The following is a 22,389-nucleotide window of genomic DNA, read 5'->3' as shown; positions in this document are numbered from 1 at the left end:
TTTGGTCAAGAGACTGGACTGCCAGCATCCCTACCAGTTTTTGATGGGTTTACGATCTGAGTATGATGCTCTTAGAATTCATATCATAAACACCTCTCCTATGCCTGATTTATATATTGCCTTCGCTACTGTTGACCATGAGGAGCATAGACGTCAGATCTCTCAACAAGTAGCTTTCCCAGAGACTCCAGTTGATCAAATGACTCTTGCTGCTAATTTTAGACTTTCAGAGGGAAAGGTTATTTATTTGTCAACATTGTGGAGCCATGGGTCATGTAAAGGATCGTTGATTTAAGCTTTATCTCGAGTTAAAGTAGAAATTTTCTCACAATCGTCCTTCTGGTCGTGGCCGAACTGTTGCAGTAGCCGATACTATTGGTGGGTATACTACTCCACAGATTGTTGTCCCTCCTGCTTCAACTCCTCCCAGACCATCTTTTCAGGACTTCAATCAGTTACAGTCCCAAATTGGTCAGCTTCAGGAGCAGTTTGGAGCTTTATCTACCAGGGTTGGCTCTTCTATTCCCACGACTACTATAGCTACAGGTACTCTTGTTTTTCTTGTTAAAAAGGGAAAACCTACTTGGGTTCTAGATTTTAGAGCCAATGATCACATCACTGGTGAGTTGTCATTATTTTCTACTCTCGTTACCCCTATTATTCAGGCTGTTATTTTAGTCGATGGGTCAACCACCATTATTCGTAGTAAAAGAGATGTTCATCTATCCCCTGATATTATTTTGCCATCTGTTCTTCATGTTCCTAACTTTGCATCTAATCTTCTATCTATTAGCAAACTTGCCAAATCACTAAACTGTGCAGCGATTTTCTTTCCTCATTGCTGTGTTTTACGGATCTGTGTTCGAAGAGGATTTTTGGCAGGGGATATTAGCACGATGGTCTCTACTACTTTAGGTATCCTCCACCAACACCTCCTCCACTTGCTTCAAGCCTCTGTTCTTCCAGTTTCTAGGTCTTAAGATTTTTCTTTTCAAACTTTAAATTTATGGCATGCTTGCCTTGGGCATGTAAACTTTCAGTATTTATGTTTGCTTTTCCCTTCATTGATAACGACTTGTAAGGATAATAAGTTTCGATGTGAGATTTGTGAGCTTTCTAAACATACCAGAACCAGTTATATTTCTCATATACATCGTACACCTAATATGTTTGATTTCGTACATTCTGATGTGTGGGGGTCCTTCTCCTGTTACGGCTTTTTTGGGGCATCGTTATTATATCACATGGGTATATTTACTTAAAAAAGAAATCTAAAGTTTTTCCCTTGTTTACTCAATTCCTCCAAATGATCAAAACTTGTTAGCATTTATGATATCACGATTTATGGTATAACTTACCATAATAGCAGAGATTTGACTATGCATATAATAACATATATATGACACCACGATTTATGGTATGACTTACCATAATAGCAGAGATTTGACTATGCTATAGAATATGCCATAGAATATGCTTTAGAATAAGTTGTGATTTGATTTTGATTTGATTTAGTTTCCTTTCTTGTAATATGAGCATGTGTTCATTTTATCTATAAATACTAGAGCTGTGAATGGGTAATTCATCTTATTCAAGCCTTTACGCAATTCTCTCTTTTCTCTTCTTTTTATATATTTTTACTTGGTATTAGAGCCAACACCTTTCCACACCTTTCAGCAGCCTTGCTACTTGTGCGACAGCTACCTTAGGCTGTTTGTGATATCGTGTGACGTTGCCTACACATGTTTTTCTGTGTTGCTGTTTTGTGATCGAAAACAGGTATTTTTAAGTTTTACAATTTCTTTTTCACTCTTCTAGGGTTGGGTAAATTGTGATAGTTGGTTTTCAACACCTAGAAGGGCTTGGGTAAAAAAAAAAATTAGTTTACAAAGCGGTTCCGAATATTAAGAAGGAGGCTGTCTGGCTATATGTAAGCAGGCAGCGCTCCTTAAAAAAGGTATGTATTTGGATTTTTCGGGAATGGTCTGAGGAGACATTGTTTATGGTCTGAGGAGACCCGTTAATTTATTAACAGAATTTGTGGTGTTTTTGGAGTTCTTTTTATTGTCGTGTGACAGATTATGGCAGATTCAGGGTCCTCGACTGTTAATTCTCTTGGCTCACATTCTGTGGGTGGTGGTGCCATTTTTCCCACCAACTCATCAGAAAATCCAGGACTTCAAATCACCACAGTGAAGTTGGATGGTTCCAACTATTTGATTTGGGCACAGTCTGCCAAGATGTTCATTGGTGGCAAAGGCAAGATTGGCTATATTACTGGTTTTGAGAAAGAGCCAGCTGAGTCAAAGAAGGCATATCCACAGTGGTTTGCAGATAATGCTATGGTTATGTCTTGGCTAGTCAATTCGATGCAACCAAACATAGCTGTTGGCTATATGTTTATGAAGACTGCTAAGCAGATTATTCAGTTCAACGCACTTATTCTCAGAGGCAGAATAATGCACGAATTTTCCAGCTGGGGCGAGATATCACTAGGATTTCTCAGGGTGACTTGACAGTTGCAGGTTACATCGCCAAGCTTCGTGCTATTTGGGAGGAGATGTCATATTATGATTCCTTCCACTCTTGGAAGGATCCAGATGATGCAATTTTATATGCAGGAATTGTGGAGAAGAATTGAGTGTTTCAGTTTCTTGCCGGGTTGAACGACGAGTTTGAGTATGCTCGTGTTCATTTATTGGGCTTATCTTCATTCCCTACTCTTGAGGATGCATATTCCTATGTGTTGTCAGATGAGAGCCACCGGACTCATCCATTAGGTGTTGCTTCAGTTGATCGTTCTGCTATGGCAGTTCGGATTCCCAACCTTTCAGGAACTTCACCATCCCAGTCAGTTCAGAGCACTACCACCGGTCCTCCTCTGGGACGACAACGTGGACGGTGTGACCATTGTGGAAAAATTGGTCACATCAAATCTCGTTATTATGCTCTACATGGACGTCCACCGCAACAGAAACAACAGCCTCGATCCTTTGCATATTCTGTTACATAACCAGTCTCGTTGTCAACTCCTGACAACCCTGCCTCTACATCTTCTGCCATAGTTACCTTGACTCAAGCTGATTTGGACAAGTTCAAGCAATTCTTCAACCAAATGGAGGCATCATCTCAGCCAACCTCCACTTATGCCCACTCAGGTACTATTGCGTTTGCACATAGCGTATCTACATCTTCAACACCATGGATCATTGATTCTAGTGCTTCAGACAATATGACTGGTATGTCCTCTCTCTTCCAATCTTATAGTATCTGCTCTGGCCAACGCAAGGTCCGCCTTGCGGATGGCTCTCCATCTTCCATTGCTGGGAAGGGTCACATATTAGTTACTCCTTCATTAACTTTGTCAAATAGACTTCATGTTCCAAAGTTGATTACAAATCTTATTTCTGTTAGTAGCGTTACCAAACAATTAAATTGTAGTGTAACGTTCTTTCCCTCTCATTGTATTTTTCAGGATCTGGTGTCGAAACGGACGATTGGCAGTGGGCGTGAAGTGGACGGTTTATACCTGTTGGATGCTTCATTGTCACCGCAAGCACATTCAGCTTCATTTTCTAATATTGTTTCATCTAATAAAGCCCAGCTTATGCGTTGGCACATGCGTTTAGGACATATTTCTTTTGGTTATTTGAAACATTTATTTCCTTCCTTATTTTGTAACGTGGCAGTGTCAGATTTATCCTGTGAAACATGTTATATGGCTAAACATGTTTGTTCCAATTATCCTGCTAGTAGTAATAAATCTGCTTTAACACCTTTTGATCTTGTTCATTCAGATGTGTGGGGTCCTTGACCAGTTACTTTTAGTCTTGGATTTCGATATTTCGTGTTGTTCGTTGATGATCATAGTCCTATTACTTGGGTTTATCTTATGAAAACCAAAAATGAGGTATACACCATTTTTAAAAATTTTATGACAATGGTTCGGACTTAATATGGTCGTACCATTAAAAAATTCCGATCTGACCAGGGTACAGAGTACACTTATGGGGAGGTACAACGGTTATGTTCAGAATTTGGGATTGCGCATCAGCTGGCTAATGTTAAAACTCCTCAACAGAATGGTCGTTTTGAGAGAAAGAATCGCCACATCCTTGACTTAGCCAGAGCAATCTGCATTGTCATGAATGTTCCCCAGTCATTTTGGGGAGATGCAGTTCTTACCGCTGTTTACATCATTAATAGGACTCCTTCAAGGATTCTTAACTTTGCAGCCCCACTCTCAGTCTTACATCCTAATTCATCTCTATTTTTGATTCCTCCACGAGTCTTCGGGTGTGTGTGCTTTGTTCAGCAGTTGGGGCAAACTCGTACAAAGCTTGACCCCAAGGCTTTGAAGTGTGTGTTTTTGGGCTATTCTCACTCTCAAAAAGGTTATAGGTGTTACCATCCTCCCAGTCGTCGGCGGTTTATATCCATGGATGTTTCTTTCTTTGAGCATACACCATACTATAGTGGTTCAATTGGTTCTCAGAGTGAATGGTTCCCATTGAATATAATGGATGATCACCTTCTTCCGTCTTCAACTCCTCTACCATTACCTGTTTCTTCTTCTATAATTCTTCCTCGTGATATCCCTCCAGCAGGGGGAATTGTTCCTTTTTCACAGGTTTATAATCGGAGAGAACAGGTACAAGCTTCTACTCCCAAGATCGGGTGCCCTGTTCCTTCGGCACCAGCTCCGCCTTCTCAAGCTATTGTTTCGCTTGATGATCGCCCTATTGCTCTTCGAAAGGATAAACGTTCTTGTACTTGCCCTATTTCTAATTTTGTTTCTGATTATGCTCTCTTACCCTCCTATCTGAGTTTTCTTGTTTCTGTTGCCTCGGTTCCCGTTCCTTCCAGTGTTGCAGATGCGCTAGCACAACCTCAATGGGGTGATGCTATGACAGAAGAACTACAAGCACTTGAGAAAAATCAGACTTGGGACATGGTTCCGCTTCCTATTGGACGAAAGGTTGTGGGTTGTCGTTGGGTGTTTATAGTTAAGCATAATCCAGATGGGTCAGTTGCTCGTTACAAGGCCCGATTGGTTGCCAAGGGTTATGCTCAGACTTATGGCACAGATTATCAAGAGACTGTTGTCCCTGTCGCCAAGATGAATACCATCCGTGTATTATTTTCCGTTGCTGCAATTCGATCTTGGCCTCTATTTCAGTTAGATGTCAAGAATGCCTTTCTTAATGGTGATTTGCAGGAGGAGGTGTACATGGTTCCTCCTCCGGGCTTTCGTTCTCCTGCTCATTCTGGTATGGTATGTCGTCTTCATCGTTCTCTATATGGCCTCAAGCAGTCCCCTCGAGCTTGGTCTGATCACTTTGGCACTGCAATGCTTAAGTTTGGTTTCCATCAAAGTGCAGCTGATCATACCTTGTTTTTACGTCATTTAGACGGTAAGACAGTTGCTCTCATTGTGTATGTCGATGATATTATTCTTACCGGCGATGATATTACCGGAATTAATGAGGTTAAGAGCTATCTTGGCCGTTAGTTTGAGATTAAGGATCTTGGTCCTCTACGATACTTCTTGGGCATTGAGGTGGCTCACTCCAAGACTGGCATTTTCATCTCTCAACGCAAGTATGTTCTTGACTTGCTTTCTGCTTCTGGTCCAGCTTGGCGCTCGTCCTGCTGATACTCCGATTGAGTAGAATCATCGGTTGGCTGATTCTGAGGTTGTTGTCAGATATTGGTTGCTCATTCTGGTATGGTATGTCGTCTTCGTCGTTCTTTATATGGCCTCAAGCAGTCCCCTCGAGCTTGGTCTGATCACTTTGGCACTGCAATGCTTAAGTTTGGTTTCCATCAAAGTGCAGCTGATCATACCTTGTTTTTACGTCATTTAGGCGGTAAGACAGTTGCTCTCATTGTGTATGTCGATGATATTATTCTTACCGGCGATGATATTACTGGAATTAATGAGGTTAAGAGCTATCTTGGCCATTAGTTTGAGATTAAGGATCTTGGTCCCCTACGATACTTCTTGGGCATTGAGGTGGCTCGCTCCAAGACTGGCATTTTCATCTCTCAACGCAAGTATGTTCTTGACTTGCTTTCTGCTTCTGGTCAGCTTGGCGCTCGTCCTGCTGATACTCCGATTGAGCAGAATCATCGGTTGGCTGATTCTGAGGTTGTTATCAGATATTGGTCAGTATCAATGACTTGTGGGGAAGTTCAACTATTTATCCATGACTTGACCTGACATTGCTTATGCCGTGAGTGTCGTGAGTCAATTCATGCACTCTCCTCGTGCCCCACACCTTGATGCAGCTATTCGGATTCTTCACTACTTAAAAGGGTGTCCAGGCCATGATATTTTGTTTGCTAATCATGGTCACTTATGTGTTGAGGCTTGGACAGATGCTGATTATGCAGGATCAATTTCAGATAGGAGGTCTACTTCAGGTTATTGTATCACTATTGGTGGTAACTTGGTTATTTGGCGCAGTAAGAAGCAGGATGTTGTCTCTCGATCTAGTGCAGAGGCAGAGTATAGGGCTATGGCTCTTGCGTAGGTGAGTTGCTTTGGCTGAAAACCTTGACGACAAACTTGTGCCTTCCAGTGTCGCTTCCATTCTCACTCTACTGCGACAACAAGTCTGCCATTAGCATAGCAGCAAATCCCGTTCAGCATGACAGGACTAAGCATATAGAGGTGGACCGTCACTTCATTTGAGAGAAGATCATCTCTGGTCAAATTTGCACTCCATTTGTCATAAGCTCTTAGCAGCTGGCGTCAGCAAGATTGTGTTTGAGAATGCATTGTCCAAGTTGGGCGTTTCAGATATCCACGCACCAACTTGAGGGGGAGTGTTAGCATTTATGATACCACGATTTATGGTATAACTTACCATAATAGCAGAGATTTGACTATGCATATAATAGCATATATATGATACCACGATTTATGGTATGACTTACCATAATAGCAGAGATTTGACTATGCTATAGAATATGCCATAGAATATGCTTTAGAATAAGTTGTGATTTGATTTTGATTTGATTTAGTTTCCTTTTTTGTAATATGAGCATGCGCTCATTTTATCTATAAATACTAGAGCTGTGAATGGGTAATTCATCTCATTCAATCCTTTACGCAATTCTCTCTTTTCTCTTCTTTTTATATATTTCTACTAAACTCAATTTAAAATTGTTGTTAAGAATAAGAATATTAGGTCTGACAATGGTCCTGAATATGTTTCCAATGAGTTTCGGTCTCAACTGAACCAACAGGATATTCTTCATCAACTTACTTGTCCATATACCCCTGAACAAAATGGTGTGGCAGAGCGTAAAAACCGTCAACTAATGTTAGTTATTCGATGTCTTTTAAGTGGTATGAATGTGCCAAAGTTATATTGGCACATGGCGGTTCTTACAGCTACTTTTCTCAGAAAGCTTATGATATTTCTCCAAGGCTTTGTAGAATAGTCCTTTTTAAATTTGTCCAAGTTAGCTACTATTTTGGGGCTAAACGATTTATAAATAATGATATGGCATATCATGTTGAAAACATTTACAAATTCCAGTGAGGCATTTGTATAATGGGCGAGTATTGATAATAAGTTCAAGGATTGTAGATTTTTCCTTGTAAAAACTGTCCAAGTTAATTACTACGTTTAGGCGAAAACAACTTTATGTTATGGTAACTCTTGTTGAAAGATAAATTTCAGTGAGGCATTGTCTTAGCAGGTGAACACTGGCAACTGAATTTGGAAATTTTAAGATCTATTTGGTGATTTATATCTTTAGCTAGTGTAGTGTTGAAATAGACTATGTGGAACATTTTGCCATCGGTTCATCCATGGCAACATTCAAAGGAATTTAGAAATCCTTATTAACAATTGACTACTCTAAAAGGTTCTCTTTTTTTCTTTTTCTTTTGTGCACAACAAAATTTAAAGCTTTTAGTTGGCATGGTCCGGTGTATTTTAATTATTTATATTATCACCACATTCCCTCAATTGCAGTGAGACTCCCCCTCGTGAGTAGTCTATGGTTGCATTATCAGGGAAGTGTTGAGATCCGAATTCGGAACCTATTTGCTCTAATACCATGGCAATTTTGATTAATCCAGAACCTTTTTTTATCCAAATCCACTTCCATGCTCTACTTTCTTGTTTTTATTTTGTTTTTTTCTTTTTTATTATTATTACTATTTAAAGGAAATGGCACAATTATGCCAGAAGGTAATCTTTCGCTCCACTTTGAGGGTCATTATGTCTATTTTATTAAAAAGAAGTAGAGTGCAAAAATATAAAAGTGGAGTGTAAATATTACATCCCTGAAAATGGATAGGAGAAGATGTCTATTGTGATGTGAAAATTGCGTCTGTGGAACTACAACTTTGACAAATATCATGGCGTGAATTTTATTAATTTGAGGTAAATGGATTAAACATCTTGCATGCCTTCTTTGAGGTTGGTACTAAAGATTGATAACTTGTTATGTTTTATTGTGCCAGACTTAGATCATTCATGGAAATGTGCATATTAATCCCTGGGAGTTCCTCAAAACATCATCCAAAGTACCAGGTGAATTTTCTGTCTTACTGATTTTACTACTGTATATGGTTAGATGTATCTAGAAGCACTGCGGCTTTCTTTTCTGTTATCCATTTTATACCTGTATAGGCAATGCATATAGTTATATTTAAATTATTATCAGTGTTGCATGATACGACAGGTTTATACAGTTGCTAATATGGAATTTCTTGTGGCCTGTTAATTGCATCTTTCTGCAATTTTGCTCCTATATTTTGGAGCCTTATTCCTTCTTTATGCTCCTATATTTTGGTGCCTTATTCCTTCTTTATGCTCCATATTTCTTTCTGGGAAAAAACTGGAGTGTTACATGAACTTTCCTATCTGAGGCAGTTCTAGAATCTAGATTACTTCCTCCTGTTCAATTAGCAAATGAATTGGGTATGAATAAATTCTCTCGTCAGTCGTCACTGACAAGCATGGTTATTCATTCAACTTGGTCCCCGTACCTGTGGCTCCATTTCCTACTAGGTCTAAGGACGACAATTTCTTCCGCCCTGCCCTGCCCCTAATGGGACGGGTATGGGAAGCCTTTTTTGTTCCCTAGAAGCGGGCATTGGATAAAAAATTAGAACCCAAGTCAGATTTGGATTTTTGTACAACCCACCCCAAACCCAGCCCGATTATATTACTATACTACAGTTTTACCCTTATTCTTATTAGAAATCACTAAAATTATCCTTATATATATATATATACATATACTGCTCAACCTCAGACGATTGGCAACCATTTGTCACCACTTCTCTGTCTCTCTAACAATCTCAGGTTCTCACACCGTCAACCATGGGACCAGATGATTTGCAATTGTTTCTCTCTCTCTCTCTCTCTCTCTCTCTCTGTTGAGTTTTTTTGTGTTGATGTTACAGAGCATCTATGATTGTGTAATTATTCTCTCTTTTATGTTCTGTTCTTCTTTTCCAATTTGAAATTATGAAGATTGTGTGTGCTTGAATCTTCATTGCTATATTATTTTTTTTTATTTTTTTTTTTGTGAATTTCTCATTGCTATTTTTTTGTTGGTGCATTTTTCACGTTGGAGTGGGGATGGGGTTAAGTCTCCCCTATTTATAATCGGGGATGGGTTGTGAGAGGAAAACCCGTCCCAGGTTTGGGACAGCCTTTTGTAGATGGGGCGGGCTAGGGTTTGGGAAACCCGACCCGTTGCCATCCCTAACTAGGTCGTGCTGGTCTTACTCGATGTTTGCCAATAGGATGTAATGTATTCCAATAGTTCATAAAAGTTCAAAGATAATTACAAGTGCACATTAGAACAAATACACAAGGTTAATATGATAGTCTACAACATATATTATGATCATATAGCTTAATACATATGTTAAGGCGTTGCTCTACCATATCACATTTTATCCAGTTCAGCTATTGCTCTTCTGATATAATCCTTAAATTGGCTCTAGAGAGTTGAAGTTAAAAAGACCATAGATATTACTTCACCATATGAAGTTGCTTTTCCTCTTATCAATGCCAACAATTAAAATCATTTTCATAAAGGTAGAACAAATATAAGATAGCTGTTGTATAAATCTATGTACTAGTTATAAATGGTTTAAGGCCATGCATATATCACCTTGTTATTATGGTAATTAATACCAGAAAGAATTATTCAGGCATTTCAAGTTTCTTGGTTTGCACTGCAGTGTATACATTTCTTAAAAATCTTGAAGTGCATATGGGGCAACATATAGTTAGTAATAATGGGCTTCCAATTACCTAAGATTGGTGAATTTTATATGTTACAATGTGGTCCTGTTATGGTGCACTTCTAAGAAAATATTGTGGTCGTAATATTAAGAGGGCATTAACGGATTGTCACACTTGTAATTATGGAACTACATATGGTGCAAGATACTTGGAGGACAAATTTAAACTTGCTGGTATCCTATGATTTATGATCTTCATCGTATATATTCATAGTCATAAACTTAGGGGCTTCCTCTCTGATTGATATGGATATTTTGGCAATAATACGAAAAATAGATCATATATGTGTGTGTGTGTTTCTTTTAGAATATAGCAACGAAGATTCAAGCACACAATTTTGTGTGTGGAAAGGAAATGAAATTTTTTTTAATAACTTTTAAGAGTTTGAGTTTTTCTTTCTTCTTAATTTTATCCATAATTTAAAAAATAAGGAATGGAATGGGAACTGAAATGTCTGCTAATCTGTGCACGGTGAGGGCTCAGACATGCAGAATGCAGTGCCTGTAAAATATATACCAGAGACAGTAATTCTTAATGATATGTTGAATTAAGTAACATAACATATATTGAGTTTTTAGAAATGTGTGGGTGACATTTACCTAGAATGAAGAATGACATTGTTGAACATCATGCAAAATTGTATTATTTATACAAACACATACAAGTTAAAAAATATACTGAAAGTGGATCTTCAGATGTCCGAATTGTCTAATGAATCACACTTTAATAATAAAGAGATATTTACATATGCTATTGGCTTTCACATATACCTACCAATCCAATTGTCATTGCTTTGGAACCAGGGTGAAGCTTCACCAGCTTCCTGGAAATGCTCTGAAGAGTTCTTTTCCCATCAAATAAAGAGTAGAGATCCTCTGAATATAGGGTTAGTTTGTATGATCATACATTATTCTATATTAAGTACATTTTTATAATTTATTGCTTTTGTAGTACCCTAATCCTAGCATTCCCTTTGCAATTCTTATTTTCTCAAATTTTACAGGTTTCCAAATGTTAGGGCATTGCGATTAGTGCGCCAATTATTACTTTGGGATCCAGTAAGTTACGAAATTACGCAGTTCTATGATTTAAATTTTAATTATTAATTGTGGATGTCATTACAATTTTATTTGGCTGGTGTGAACCACAAATTTACTCCAACCATTTTGAATAGATGTTGGATCATCTTAATCAATATCATTATTGGAAAAGGTTAGTTCAAGCAAAATAAGATACCATTAGATAGTTTGCTGCTGTTGGTTCTTATAAAATTTTGTGCTTGAATTTCTTCTGATAATTATTGTTCTTGCAAGAGATTAGTTCTTGCAGTTCCTTTCAGCGTGCAGCTAAAATTTTGTGATAAATACTACTTTTGAAATTCATGATAAAACCCTAGTCTTGCCATCTAGCACACCTGACCCCTTCAATTCCTACTAAAAATTGCATTGATATATGAAAATAATGCAAAAGGTGTCGACATTGATACTCAAAATGAACTTATAGAGTTGTCTAACATGCTCCATTTTTTTTCTCTGTTGGCCTTAAAAGATAGCATGTTTCAATGAACTTCTCTCTTATACTTATTCTTGATAACACAAGGTGCAGAATGCAATCCATGTGAAATTTCTGGTTTGCCCCTTTTTCTTGCTAACATTTCCGCGTCAGTGCTATGGTGTTGGACCCATCTAACCATTCACTGTATTTTTCGATAATGTTACTGACTTATTCCTCGCAAATTCTTGATAACACAAGGTACATAATGCGATCCATGTGAAATTTCTGGTTTGCCCCCTTTTTTTGTTAGCATCCCCGCGTCAGTGCTATGGTGTTGGACCCATCTAACTATTTACTGCATTTGTTGATAATGTTACTGACTTATTGTCCTCAATAGCACAACTCAGTTCCAAGTGTTGATGTTTTCCCCCTAAAAAGCTAGGAAAAAAAGTATATAGTTTTACCCTGGAATATGGTCTTTGAGTGAGATGGTAGGCGGTTGTCATGATTAACTGTTAGATAGTTTCTTATAGTTTACTAATGCACCCGTGACCTGAGCTGAACTTTCCTTGACTGCTAATTTTGTATTTGGCATTAAAACAGCTTTCTGTCCATGTTTGGGTCAAGTTTTGGCATTGCAAAAACATATCTATCTAAAAACACTAAGAACCACAGTTGTTAAAATCCCGATTCTGACTCTTAGAATCTTACGGTTCTACGATCCCAAATTGCCATAACGATTCCGATCCCATCTAAATTCCTTGGGAAGTTGAATCTCAGTAGGATCTATAGATCGGAAGTAGGATCGTAAAATCTTACGATCCTTCCAATTCTACTAAATCATGTTATTTTGTTCTTCTTCCGAATTTATTTGGGCTTACAATTAATTTTGGACTAATAAATTTGATAATTTTAAATATAAAGTCCAACTCTTTAGCCTACTTACATTAAAAAAAAAAAAAAAAAAAAAAAAAAAAAAAAAAAAAAATAATAATAATAATAATAATAATAATAATAAAGAAACGAACGTCAAATGTAGAGACGATCAACTCAGAATTTCAAAGGTATAGTTTAAAATTTAAAAAATTTCCTATATTTTGTTTTATTCTTCTTAATTTCTCTTTTCTTCTTTCTTTTTCAGCACAGGGAACATAAAGAATTCTATTTTACCACCTATTCTTTGTCAATTCTGAAACTAAAATTAAGAAACTTTCCAAAAAAAAAAAAAACTAAAATTAAGAAAGACTTCATTTTTTTTTTTTTTCGTTTTTCTTTCTTTTGTTCCTTTTTTTTAACCAAAAAGTAAACTTTTCAACTAAATTGCTCAAACAATTAGGCAACTAAATTGTACTTTTCTCTCTACACTAGGATTTACTTTAATTTCTTCTCTGAGATTTTGTTTGATTGTTATGCTGAATTTTTTTGTTGAAATCAAGAAACTGATATTTAGTGTTTGTCATGTGTCTTGGTACTTTTAATGTTAATTAATTTTGCTAGTGTGTCTGAATTGATTATTTAGCCTTATTCTCTACTTATATCAAAAATATTTGATTTAGAAAGTTAGTTTGGGTTACTTTTCTAATAGTTTCATAGAATCTTAAGATTCTCGATCCAATCCTAAGATTCCGATCCTATGGAGCCCTCATCGATCCTATCTAGAATCCCGATTCTAACAACCTTGCTAAGAACACCCAATTCATGTAAATGGAGAACTCATACTCTTTAAATTATCACCAGCTCACAGGGATCCCTGTGGACATCCTCTTCCCTCCTTGGTCCAGACAGTCTACCAATAAAAGATGCTGATGTAACAGCCGGTTGCTTTGGTGGCTTCTTACTGTCGTATAAAATTTTTTAGTAGTTCTTATCTGTTCATCAGAGAGAATTTTGAAATTTTAGTGTGCAAATTTTTTAATTTCTAGACCTTTCCAATGCTAAATTTTTGCTTAGGATGCTTAAAAGAATGCTAAAACAGATCCATACTTTATCGTTTAGAAATTTGAATATTTGGAGGTTGTTTTAACAGAGTTGTGTTTATTATATTTGAAGGTTATATGGGACGTGAACCATTCATTTTCACCCAATATTAGGAGATAAATTTTACATTTTTTCCTTGGGGTATATATGTGTGTTTCCCACATGCGTATTTAGATTGACATATTTAAGCAGCATCGAGCCAGTTTGATCTGTAACAAGTTCTGTTAGAATCTTTGGTGTTTTCTCATGAATATTTGAGTCAATAGTCGCTCATTCTTGAATGTTTGAAACATAAAGCTGTGCTTGTGCATCTTAGAATTTAGGTGCCTCGATAGGACTCTGCATCTATTTCACCAGTTTGTATGGTGAGGTATTGTGCTAGGAATTTTACAGCTGATCCAGGGGTAATCTATCAATTCATTGATTTGGGGGTTTGACTTCTTTTTGCTGATGACTGTCAATTGTCAAAGCAGAGACCTCCAGACTATGGTTATTTCGAATTTCATTTTGATGCAGCTTTTGATAATGTGTCAAATGACTGCTGCGGGAGGGATTGTGGTTCGTGACCATAATGGGGGTATTTCCAAGGTCGTTTTTTACTTTATTCAACTGTGCGCAATCTTTTGGTGCTGTACATAATGCAGCAATGACAACATTATTGATTTAAGGTTCTCATAAACCCCTTTAAGTTTTCCCCCTAATCCACCTATTAGTTAGTTCAATAGTTAAAGCTTGTCATTGGCGCGCTACCTATGTCCCTCATTTGGCCTTTCTTTACACCTTTTCAAAGTTATGTCTCACTTTGCCTTTCTTTTTACCTTTTGGAAGTGTAAACTGAGCCGACTTAACTAAGTGCAATCACACGTGTGCATTACATATCTAGCTCAGTTACCTTTTGTTTCCCTAGCTTCCCTCCTATTTGGTTACACAATTTTTTAGCCTTGTCATCCTCACTGTTCAAAGTTTGGACTACCAATTAGAATTTAGGAATCTTTGCAGTTGTTTTGAGTATATTAATTTACTGCCTTGGTATTCCAAATTAAATGGTCTAACTTATGTCAACTATTAATTTTGTTATGTCCGTATTGGATTTTGAGTTAAAGAAAATGCTATTCAGCTGAGTTTTATGTGCAAATAGATAAATATTGAATATGATGTGGTTTTAAATGGATTTAAATTCTAGGAGGATCGAATGAGTGTTGATGACGCTCTACAACATTCTTATTTCCAATCTCCTCTCCAAAGATGACCACCTGTCACACAAGTTTTTTGTGCTTAAAAGGTACTACAATTTTTTCTTGTACTGGCCAAACATACAAAGAATAATAGCAATTTTATGATGCAATGTTTATATATAAAGTATATATCTTCAGTTGCAGGTTGTTTACATCAATTCTCTTTAATTTGAGTTTATTGTCTCTGCATCAAAGAGAGATTCACACGACAGAAGCAAGATGCTTTATGGAAAATCTCTTCTGAAATATGAATATCGAGTACATGAGGTACTACAGGGTATATGCCTGGATAGTTCTCAATTGGTAGGTGCCTTTGAACATACTAAATGACAGACTATCGGTGGACTTCAAAGTCAGCTCTGTTGCTTAGCGAACCTGTTGCAGAGTTTATTGTCGCTGCATTGAAGAGAAATTCCCTCAACAGAATCAGGATGCTTTACAGAAAATCTTTATGAAATATGAACACTGAGAACATGGGGAACTACCGGGAATGCCTAAAATTTTCAGTTGGTAGGTGCCCTTGGAGCATACCGTTTAGTCAAGCTGTTGCACTGGTATCCTTTTAGTCGACGTCTGTGTTATTGGGCGGAATTTGTTGAAGCGATCCTATAAATTTAATGCCATTTTTATTCTCGTGTGCTTCTTTTTAACATTTTATTAATATATTTGTATTTAAAATTGTTTTTATGTTATAGTTCTGAAGTGTAAAATGATTGTGAACGACTACCGGAACTGTGATAACAAGTGATAATATATATTTTAAATTATTATTATAGTTCTGAAGTATAGAATGATTGTGAACCACTGCCGGAACTATGATATCAAATAAAGCTCTTTTTTCCCTGCCATTCATCTGCGGTGTCCTTTATTACGTCGATGACATCGTCATAATCAATTGTTATTCTGTTCTGCATTGGAGGCCATGTCTTGTCCAGCGGCTCATTATTTGGAATTGGTCTTTCTTTTTATTTCCATTTGTCTGCAATGTTTTTTTGATGGATGGAGGTTTATTTTTTTTGCATGGATATGTTTAGTCATGGGTGCAAATTGACCCGACGGGTTTGATAATTATTTTTACAATTAAGGTTGAGGTCTGGTTGAATTTTTTATTTTATTTTAACTTGGGATCATCCCAGAACTTGAATATTAACTTTACTATACAATGTATATTCTAGAATCATGTTCAAAATCTTTTTTTTTTACCCTTTTAAGTTTTAATTTATTATAAATTAATGAATATGATATTCTTTATTATAAATGAATGAATATGATATTCATTGGGCATTTTCAAGCATTATTCCTTTTTTGGTGGTTTGAAAATTTACCCTCACTTTTAGAATTTTTTCACATCCAACAGCCCAAGGTTCATGGCTTGGATTTGAGTTGAGTGGGAAGCTTGGGTTAAAGCTGGAGTTGAGATTTGAGTTTGAGTTGCATTTCTAGTTCTATTTGTATGCGTGTTGAGCAGGCAGACTTCCGTGAATATGATGATGTCCTAACAACAACAAATCAAAGGCCCTGGTTTATTAGCAATCACAAAGCTAAAAAATCAGTAGAAGATTTGAATATATAATATATTTCTACCCACAACGTTCTAACAAAAACTATATACTCTAAGCCTCTTAAGTATTGTACCAAATCAAACGCCTTCTAATCTAGTGTTTCAGAGCAAACGAGAAAAAAAAAAATGGTAAGTGGATATTTGGAGATTGCAGTGGAAGTGCTAAAAGCGAAGGAAATCAGTATTTCTCCACAAATCACATCATCTCTTTTGTTGCCGGAGGATCTTGTGAAAAAGCAGTTGATCTGAGTGGAACCACTATAGCTGTCAGGTTATCTGTGCTGCCTTTCTTAAAGGCCTTCTTCACAATGCAGTCCGCCAATGAGGATGAGCTCAAACGTGAGGATGAGTTTTTGTCGCTTAAAAGATGACAAACATCATCTGGTTTCAAACTTTCGAATATGCCATCAGATGCAATTACCAAATAAACGTCGTTGGCAGTTAAAGGTTGCCAACCCTTCAATTCAGGTGTAGCAATAACACCGTACCTAATAATAATCAGCAGAAGGAGATGAGAATAAATTCTCCATCTCAAAATTACTATGATATATGACGGCTAACGGTTAGGGTAGGAAAACTAACCTTTTCAAATATATATCACCAATAGAGCGGGACATGGCTAATATACCATTGACACGAGGCACGCCCCACACACGAACATGACCACCAGCGGCTTCTATTCGGGCTCTTTCATCATCTCTATCTGGATGATGATCTCTGGTCAGTTCTACAGCATGAAGTTTCCCCATTGATGTACCTGTCGTTTCTGAAGTGATAAGCATTGACTCAGATCACAACATTAGATGCATAATAAATCCAACCCCGGAAAAAGTATATAAATGGTCGTCCTGCCATATCATTCTTGATGCAAAATATAAAAACAATTTTACTTTTCATACGACCAGTGTCTAATAAATTGCAAGAAAAGATGAATGGAACAATAGGACTTAATAATAGCCAAAAGAATAAGAAGACCTTCTGGCTCCAGCAGAGACTCAGTTCTCCTTGAGCATAAAAGTGCCTTTGAGTCACCAACATTGGCAACTAAAATTTGACCATCTACCAAAACAGCAACGGTGGCAGTAGATCCCGAAAAATATCTGTTACTGAAAGCCTCCTGTAAATAATTGAATGAATGGGAAACAAGACAATGAGAGCAAATTTTAAGAAGTGCAGGACACAGTATACAAATGAGGAGAGAGATGCTTACCAGAGAAAATTTTAAATCAATATCCTGGATTGTCCTCAACAACGCTTCCTTCAAAATTCTCTTTATTGATTCATCATCGTTTGCTGGTAAAAATCCCTTATAACTGTTCCATGCACAAGCCTTTCCATCTCAATAGCATATCATGAATTACTCGTATATAAACTCAAATGGCAGTTTTAGATGATAATATCATGTATCAAACACCCAGAATACAATATACAGAAAAAAAAACTAATAATAGTAAAAAAATAACATAACAAAAGTAAAAGAGTGTATCATGATTTTTGATGCAGTACTGGTTATAAATAATACAGAAATAAGTACAAGAAATTTTAACATATTAAGTGAATGACCAGGAAAATTGCAGGAACATGGCTACGTTCTAGATGATATGGATATCTTCATTTACATTTTAAAAGAAACTAAAACGGACTTTTTGAGATGAGTCTGCAATGACATACAAAAACGGAAACAGTACACCTTTTGACAATAAAAAGGTTCAGACTTCTAAATTTTCTATTTATACTTATAATAATCAAGCACTTGAAGAGATACCTTTCTGAATTTGAAATACGCAAACCATGTTCTTCCTGGTAGGATAACGCTTGCTTGTATGCATTGAATACAACATGCAGGTAAAAATAATCCAGGAAACATTTTGAAGCCATCTCACTAGCCTCAGCACCACTATGACCATCAAATATTGCTGCTATACCAACCATCACCTCCTTGGTCCCATTTTTGCCTGCATCCACACCAGGCTTCATAAATTTTGCTTGCTTTATGCTCATATGAAACATTATTACTCAAGTCTTTTACCATTTACAACATATTTTTTTATTACGTAACAAATATGTCATATATATTGCTAGAAAATATTCTAACCGAATTTATTATGTGTTTCCAGATTGAATTTTTTATGTCATATTTCATTATTTTTTATCTAGTGTGTGTGTGAGAGATATGTGCTTCCAGATTGAATTTTTTATGTTATTTTTCATTATTTTTTATCTAGTGTGTGTGTGTGTGAGAGAGAGAGTACCAACAAACGGTATCTTCATTTCAAGATTGCATGCAATACGATCCTCTTGATATTCCCTGTGCCCCTGAAGTGTGGCAAACTGACAATTAGCAGCTTGATTTCTAAGAGATTCAGGGGAGATGACCCATTGGGAGCACTCAGGAGACTCAAAAACAGCAGGAGCACCACCTTCGTCGTAAAGCATCATGCAGGATACAGATACCTCCTGAGTAGCAGATGAAATTGCAGAGAGAAGTAGTACTAAAAGTACTACAATATTTAATCTTTTCATCATCAGTTTTGTGATTGAATTATCCTCTGAATAAAAAGAATATAAAGAGGGTCAGAAAAGTGAAAAAAAAAAGAAAAGAAAAGAAAAAAGATGTATTATATTTAAAAAATGCAGAGGCCACTAACAATTAATCTATGAAAGAACTGTAGCATAGAGCCCCACTTCAAAATTTTAGCAGTAGAAATTAATGGAATAACTAAGCACAGGAGAAGAAACTATACAAATAAAATAAGTACTAACAGGAAATGCCTCATAGAATATATATATCTGTATATATATATCTATATATATTACTAAGGCATCATCTAATGTGAAACCGGCCTACACATGGTTCTGGGACTGGTTATTGCTTGGGCAGCTTGGTGTAACAGTAAAAAGTTTGGCATTAAGCATGATGCATGACAACAAGTGCAAAACAATGCCAATGGCTCCCTTTCTGTATTTCCTCCTTAAGATTACATCATTAATTATCAATAAAAAAAATATAGATAGAGAGATTATATCTATAATTTTTGTAGAATTCACTAATTTGACTTGATATCAAAGTATTTCTGTAATGAAAATCAGCATGTCAGTATAAAAAGAACAACAAGAGAAAGGAGAATTGAAAAGCAAACTTTTAGTTGATGTAAAACAATCTCTTCAACTAGTTATCAAACCTTAGCAATTACAAGGCGTTATATAGAATTTATTTCTCCTCAATGAGAAAACCAAAGTACATGAAAATAAAGGAAAGTTGCTGAGAATTGAAAAGTTGTAGAAAATTTCTGGTTCTCCTTTTTCGGGTGTTCCCAATGTTTGCAAGAAATATATTAAATAAAGGAAAGAGTATCAAAAGACTTGGCCTGTTTGGTTCAGTTTTCGACAACAATTTTATGTTTTCAGATCAGAAAACAGTACCAAAATTAAATTTATGTTTTCAGATCAGAAAACAGTACCAAAATTTTGGTTGTTGTTTTCTGAAAACTCAGTTATAAATCTGTGTTCAGAAAGGAGAAGAGTTTATGAGTCCCAGTGGACTGAATAACGTGTGATAACAAAAGAAAGAAACTAATTTCTTTCCAGGAATCTTGAACTATATTTCTATTTAGGCATTTCATCGAACAGTTACCTGGCCAAAAAAATCATCCCTCAACAAAAATGGTTCCTTCGTGCAGATAACCAAGAACAAAGGAGATATACACACAAACATATTACATATATTATATATATATACACATGTAATTGAGCAGACTGAGGAATCAAATGCATCAAACACCTGGTAGAAGCCGAAAATATTTTGATCACAATACATTTAATTCTTAACTATATATTCAAAAGACCGAACGACTTGTGACGAATTGAATGTTGCACCAAAGATTGAAGAAAGAACGTAGAAATTGACACTGAACTTTGAAGGGATTGAAGATGGAATCCGAGAGCGAGGCTTATATTAGAATCGATTTCTTTCAAGCACATGTGTCTATATATATATGAATGAGTTTATTGATTTGGGTTAAGCGGTCGAAGAAGAAGGATGATGTGTTGGTCAGTTGGTGTTTACTACTGACAGCATGTGTGTATTTATAGTGTGTGGAGGACGTCACAGAGTCACAAGCAGCTAATAGGAAGACGCCACGTCACTAGACTACATCAAGGGGTCCTTGTTTTTAGTGGATTTTGGAGTTGTATTTTATTTGAGTTTGATGATTTATTATTTATTCATGGATTATTTATTTATTAGAATTCTTTTCAGTTTATTTATTTATTTATTATTTAACCTCTTGTATTATGTGCTTGATGATTACCTAAGTGTTTAGATATTTTCTGATTACCTAATTGATTATGTGCTTGATGATTACCTAATTGTTTTGATATTGGTCTTATTTTATATTTTTATTTATTTTTAGGAAGAGTTTAATTTTGGGTAGTTTCTTTATATTTTTGGTTTCCTTGAAGTAATTATTTTCTTTTTGCTATTAGTTTCCTTTACAGTTTTAGGACCTTATTTTTTTTTTTTTATAAATATGATGTACTACAAAAGCATAATAATCAATCAATTTTATCAATAAAATATCATATTTCTTTGTGAATTTTTTTTTTCCTTGTGGGATTCAAGGTACCAAAGTGAATGGTGATGGTTTAAATCTCTAAAAGAGCAAAGTGGGTGTTAAATAAAAAAATAAAATCTTATTGATTCAAGATAATCCAGTTCCATGTGAACGCTTTTATCACTTTCGCTATGTCAGTTGGTGTTAGAGCCTTGATTTACCCCTAGGTTGATGACAATTACTCGTTTTGGTAGCACCCACTTTGCTGGCTATGATTGTAGAGTGCAGGCCCTTGGGCAGCCATACATACTCAAGAATAGTTCGTAGCAACTAATTTTTGGATTGGTAGCAAGTGGGGTCGTGGTTTAGTTCATGTTTGCGCTGATAATGTATTTCGTAGCCAACCGAATATGGATTATGTTCATGTATAATCCACGTAAGCTCCAGCCTATGCAGATTCTTTTGATGATGAGAATTATAGATTTAGAGAACTTGCGGTAGGTCGAGGTGACAGAAACTATAGGTATTTAGACAATCGTAATTTTTAGAAAAAACTTGATTTAGTTACTTTTACTTATAGTTTTTGCGCTGAGGATGTCTTGGATTGGCTTAATGAAGTTGATTACTTTCTCGAGTATTTTGACATGCCCAAACACAAGTAAGTTTCTCTTGTAGCAATCATGCTTAAAAAGGGTGCTTTAGCTTGGTGGGAACAGGTAAAGACTAACTGTAAGAGGCACGAAAAACAATTTGGACAATTATGGTTTTGATTGCTAAATTTTTACTGCCAAGTTATCAGCAGATGTTGTATCAACAATATCAAAATTGCAAGAAAGAGAGACAGTTTATTAACGATGGCATCGAGAATAATGATAATTTTATAAAAGCAATTAGTGAATCTCAAAAGATTGATTGTGAGAAAAAATATTATTGTTTCACCTCTTGTAATTGAAGATGATAAAGTTAAGAAATTCAATTCAGCCAAAAAAGAAATTAGATGTGAACAAAATTTTATTGTTGCACGTGTAGTTAAAGATGTGCAGCACCAGTTTTGTGTAGTTGGAAAATGTGCAGAATACATCCCTCATTTTCAAAAAGGAGGGATGTATTAGGTTATGCGCATAATACATCCCTCATTTTTTAAAATGTGTATTTTAGTCTATAAAATTAAAAAAATGTGCAAATAAGTCCTTCTGACCACTTTTTGGCAAAAATAAATATGAAAACCCGATTTTACCCTTTTTTTTTCTTCCTATTTTGCCCCTAACGAAATATGCATAAAC

General features: G+C 36.0%; 2 protein-coding genes across 12 annotated transcripts in view; one reads left to right on the top strand and one right to left on the bottom strand.

Annotated features, from left to right (window-relative positions):
- LOC132268980 (uncharacterized) overlaps positions 1-15,840 on the top strand; it is a 35,336-nt gene extending 19,496 nt beyond the window's left edge. Inside the window, exons 17-21 of one of the 6 annotated variants that reach the window (XM_059769930.1) lie at positions 8,486-8,555; positions 11,090-11,172; positions 11,290-11,344; positions 14,941-15,039; positions 15,188-15,840. In XM_059769930.1, the coding sequence (XP_059625913.1) occupies positions 8,486-8,555; positions 11,090-11,172; positions 11,290-11,344; positions 14,941-15,006 (274 nt within the window). In that variant the 3' untranslated portion in view covers positions 15,007-15,039; positions 15,188-15,840. Of the gene's footprint in view, positions 1-3,475; positions 3,745-8,485; positions 8,556-11,089; positions 11,173-11,289; positions 11,345-14,940; positions 15,040-15,117 lie in introns of those variants that run through there. The other 5 variants (XM_059769929.1, XM_059769927.1, XM_059769926.1 and 2 more) reach the window with 5 other exon arrangements.
- An 829-nt stretch (positions 15,841-16,669) lies between these two features.
- LOC132268981 (probable protein phosphatase 2C 51) lies at positions 16,670-20,597 on the bottom strand. Of its 6 annotated transcripts, none has more exons than XM_059769933.1 (7): positions 20,468-20,597; positions 18,806-19,102; positions 18,319-18,508; positions 17,764-17,866; positions 17,529-17,670; positions 17,136-17,319; positions 16,670-17,041 (listed from the first exon to the last, which is right to left on the bottom strand). In XM_059769933.1, exons 1-7 carry the CDS (start codon positions 20,532-20,534, stop codon positions 16,750-16,752), a joined length of 1,275 nt encoding a protein of 424 aa, XP_059625916.1. In that variant the 5' UTR covers positions 20,535-20,597; the 3' UTR covers positions 16,670-16,749. The 6 variants fall into 6 exon arrangements, with proteins under 6 accessions (XP_059625916.1, XP_059625917.1, XP_059625918.1 ...); XM_059769934.1 differs by having other exon boundaries at positions 17,136-17,310; XM_059769935.1 differs by having other exon boundaries at positions 20,188-20,589.
- Positions 20,598-22,389: the final 1,792 nt, after the last annotated feature.

The sequence above is a fragment of the Cornus florida genome, unplaced genomic scaffold, assembly GCF_030987335.1.
Source record: "Cornus florida cultivar Cherokee Brave unplaced genomic scaffold, ASM3098733v1 CherokeeBrave_3.0.0_Hap2_Chr08, whole genome shotgun sequence".
NCBI lineage: Eukaryota > Viridiplantae > Streptophyta > Magnoliopsida > Cornales > Cornaceae > Cornus > Cornus florida.
Note: the sequence above shows the minus strand (reverse complement) of the source record. Positions and strands in the feature narration are given on the sequence as shown.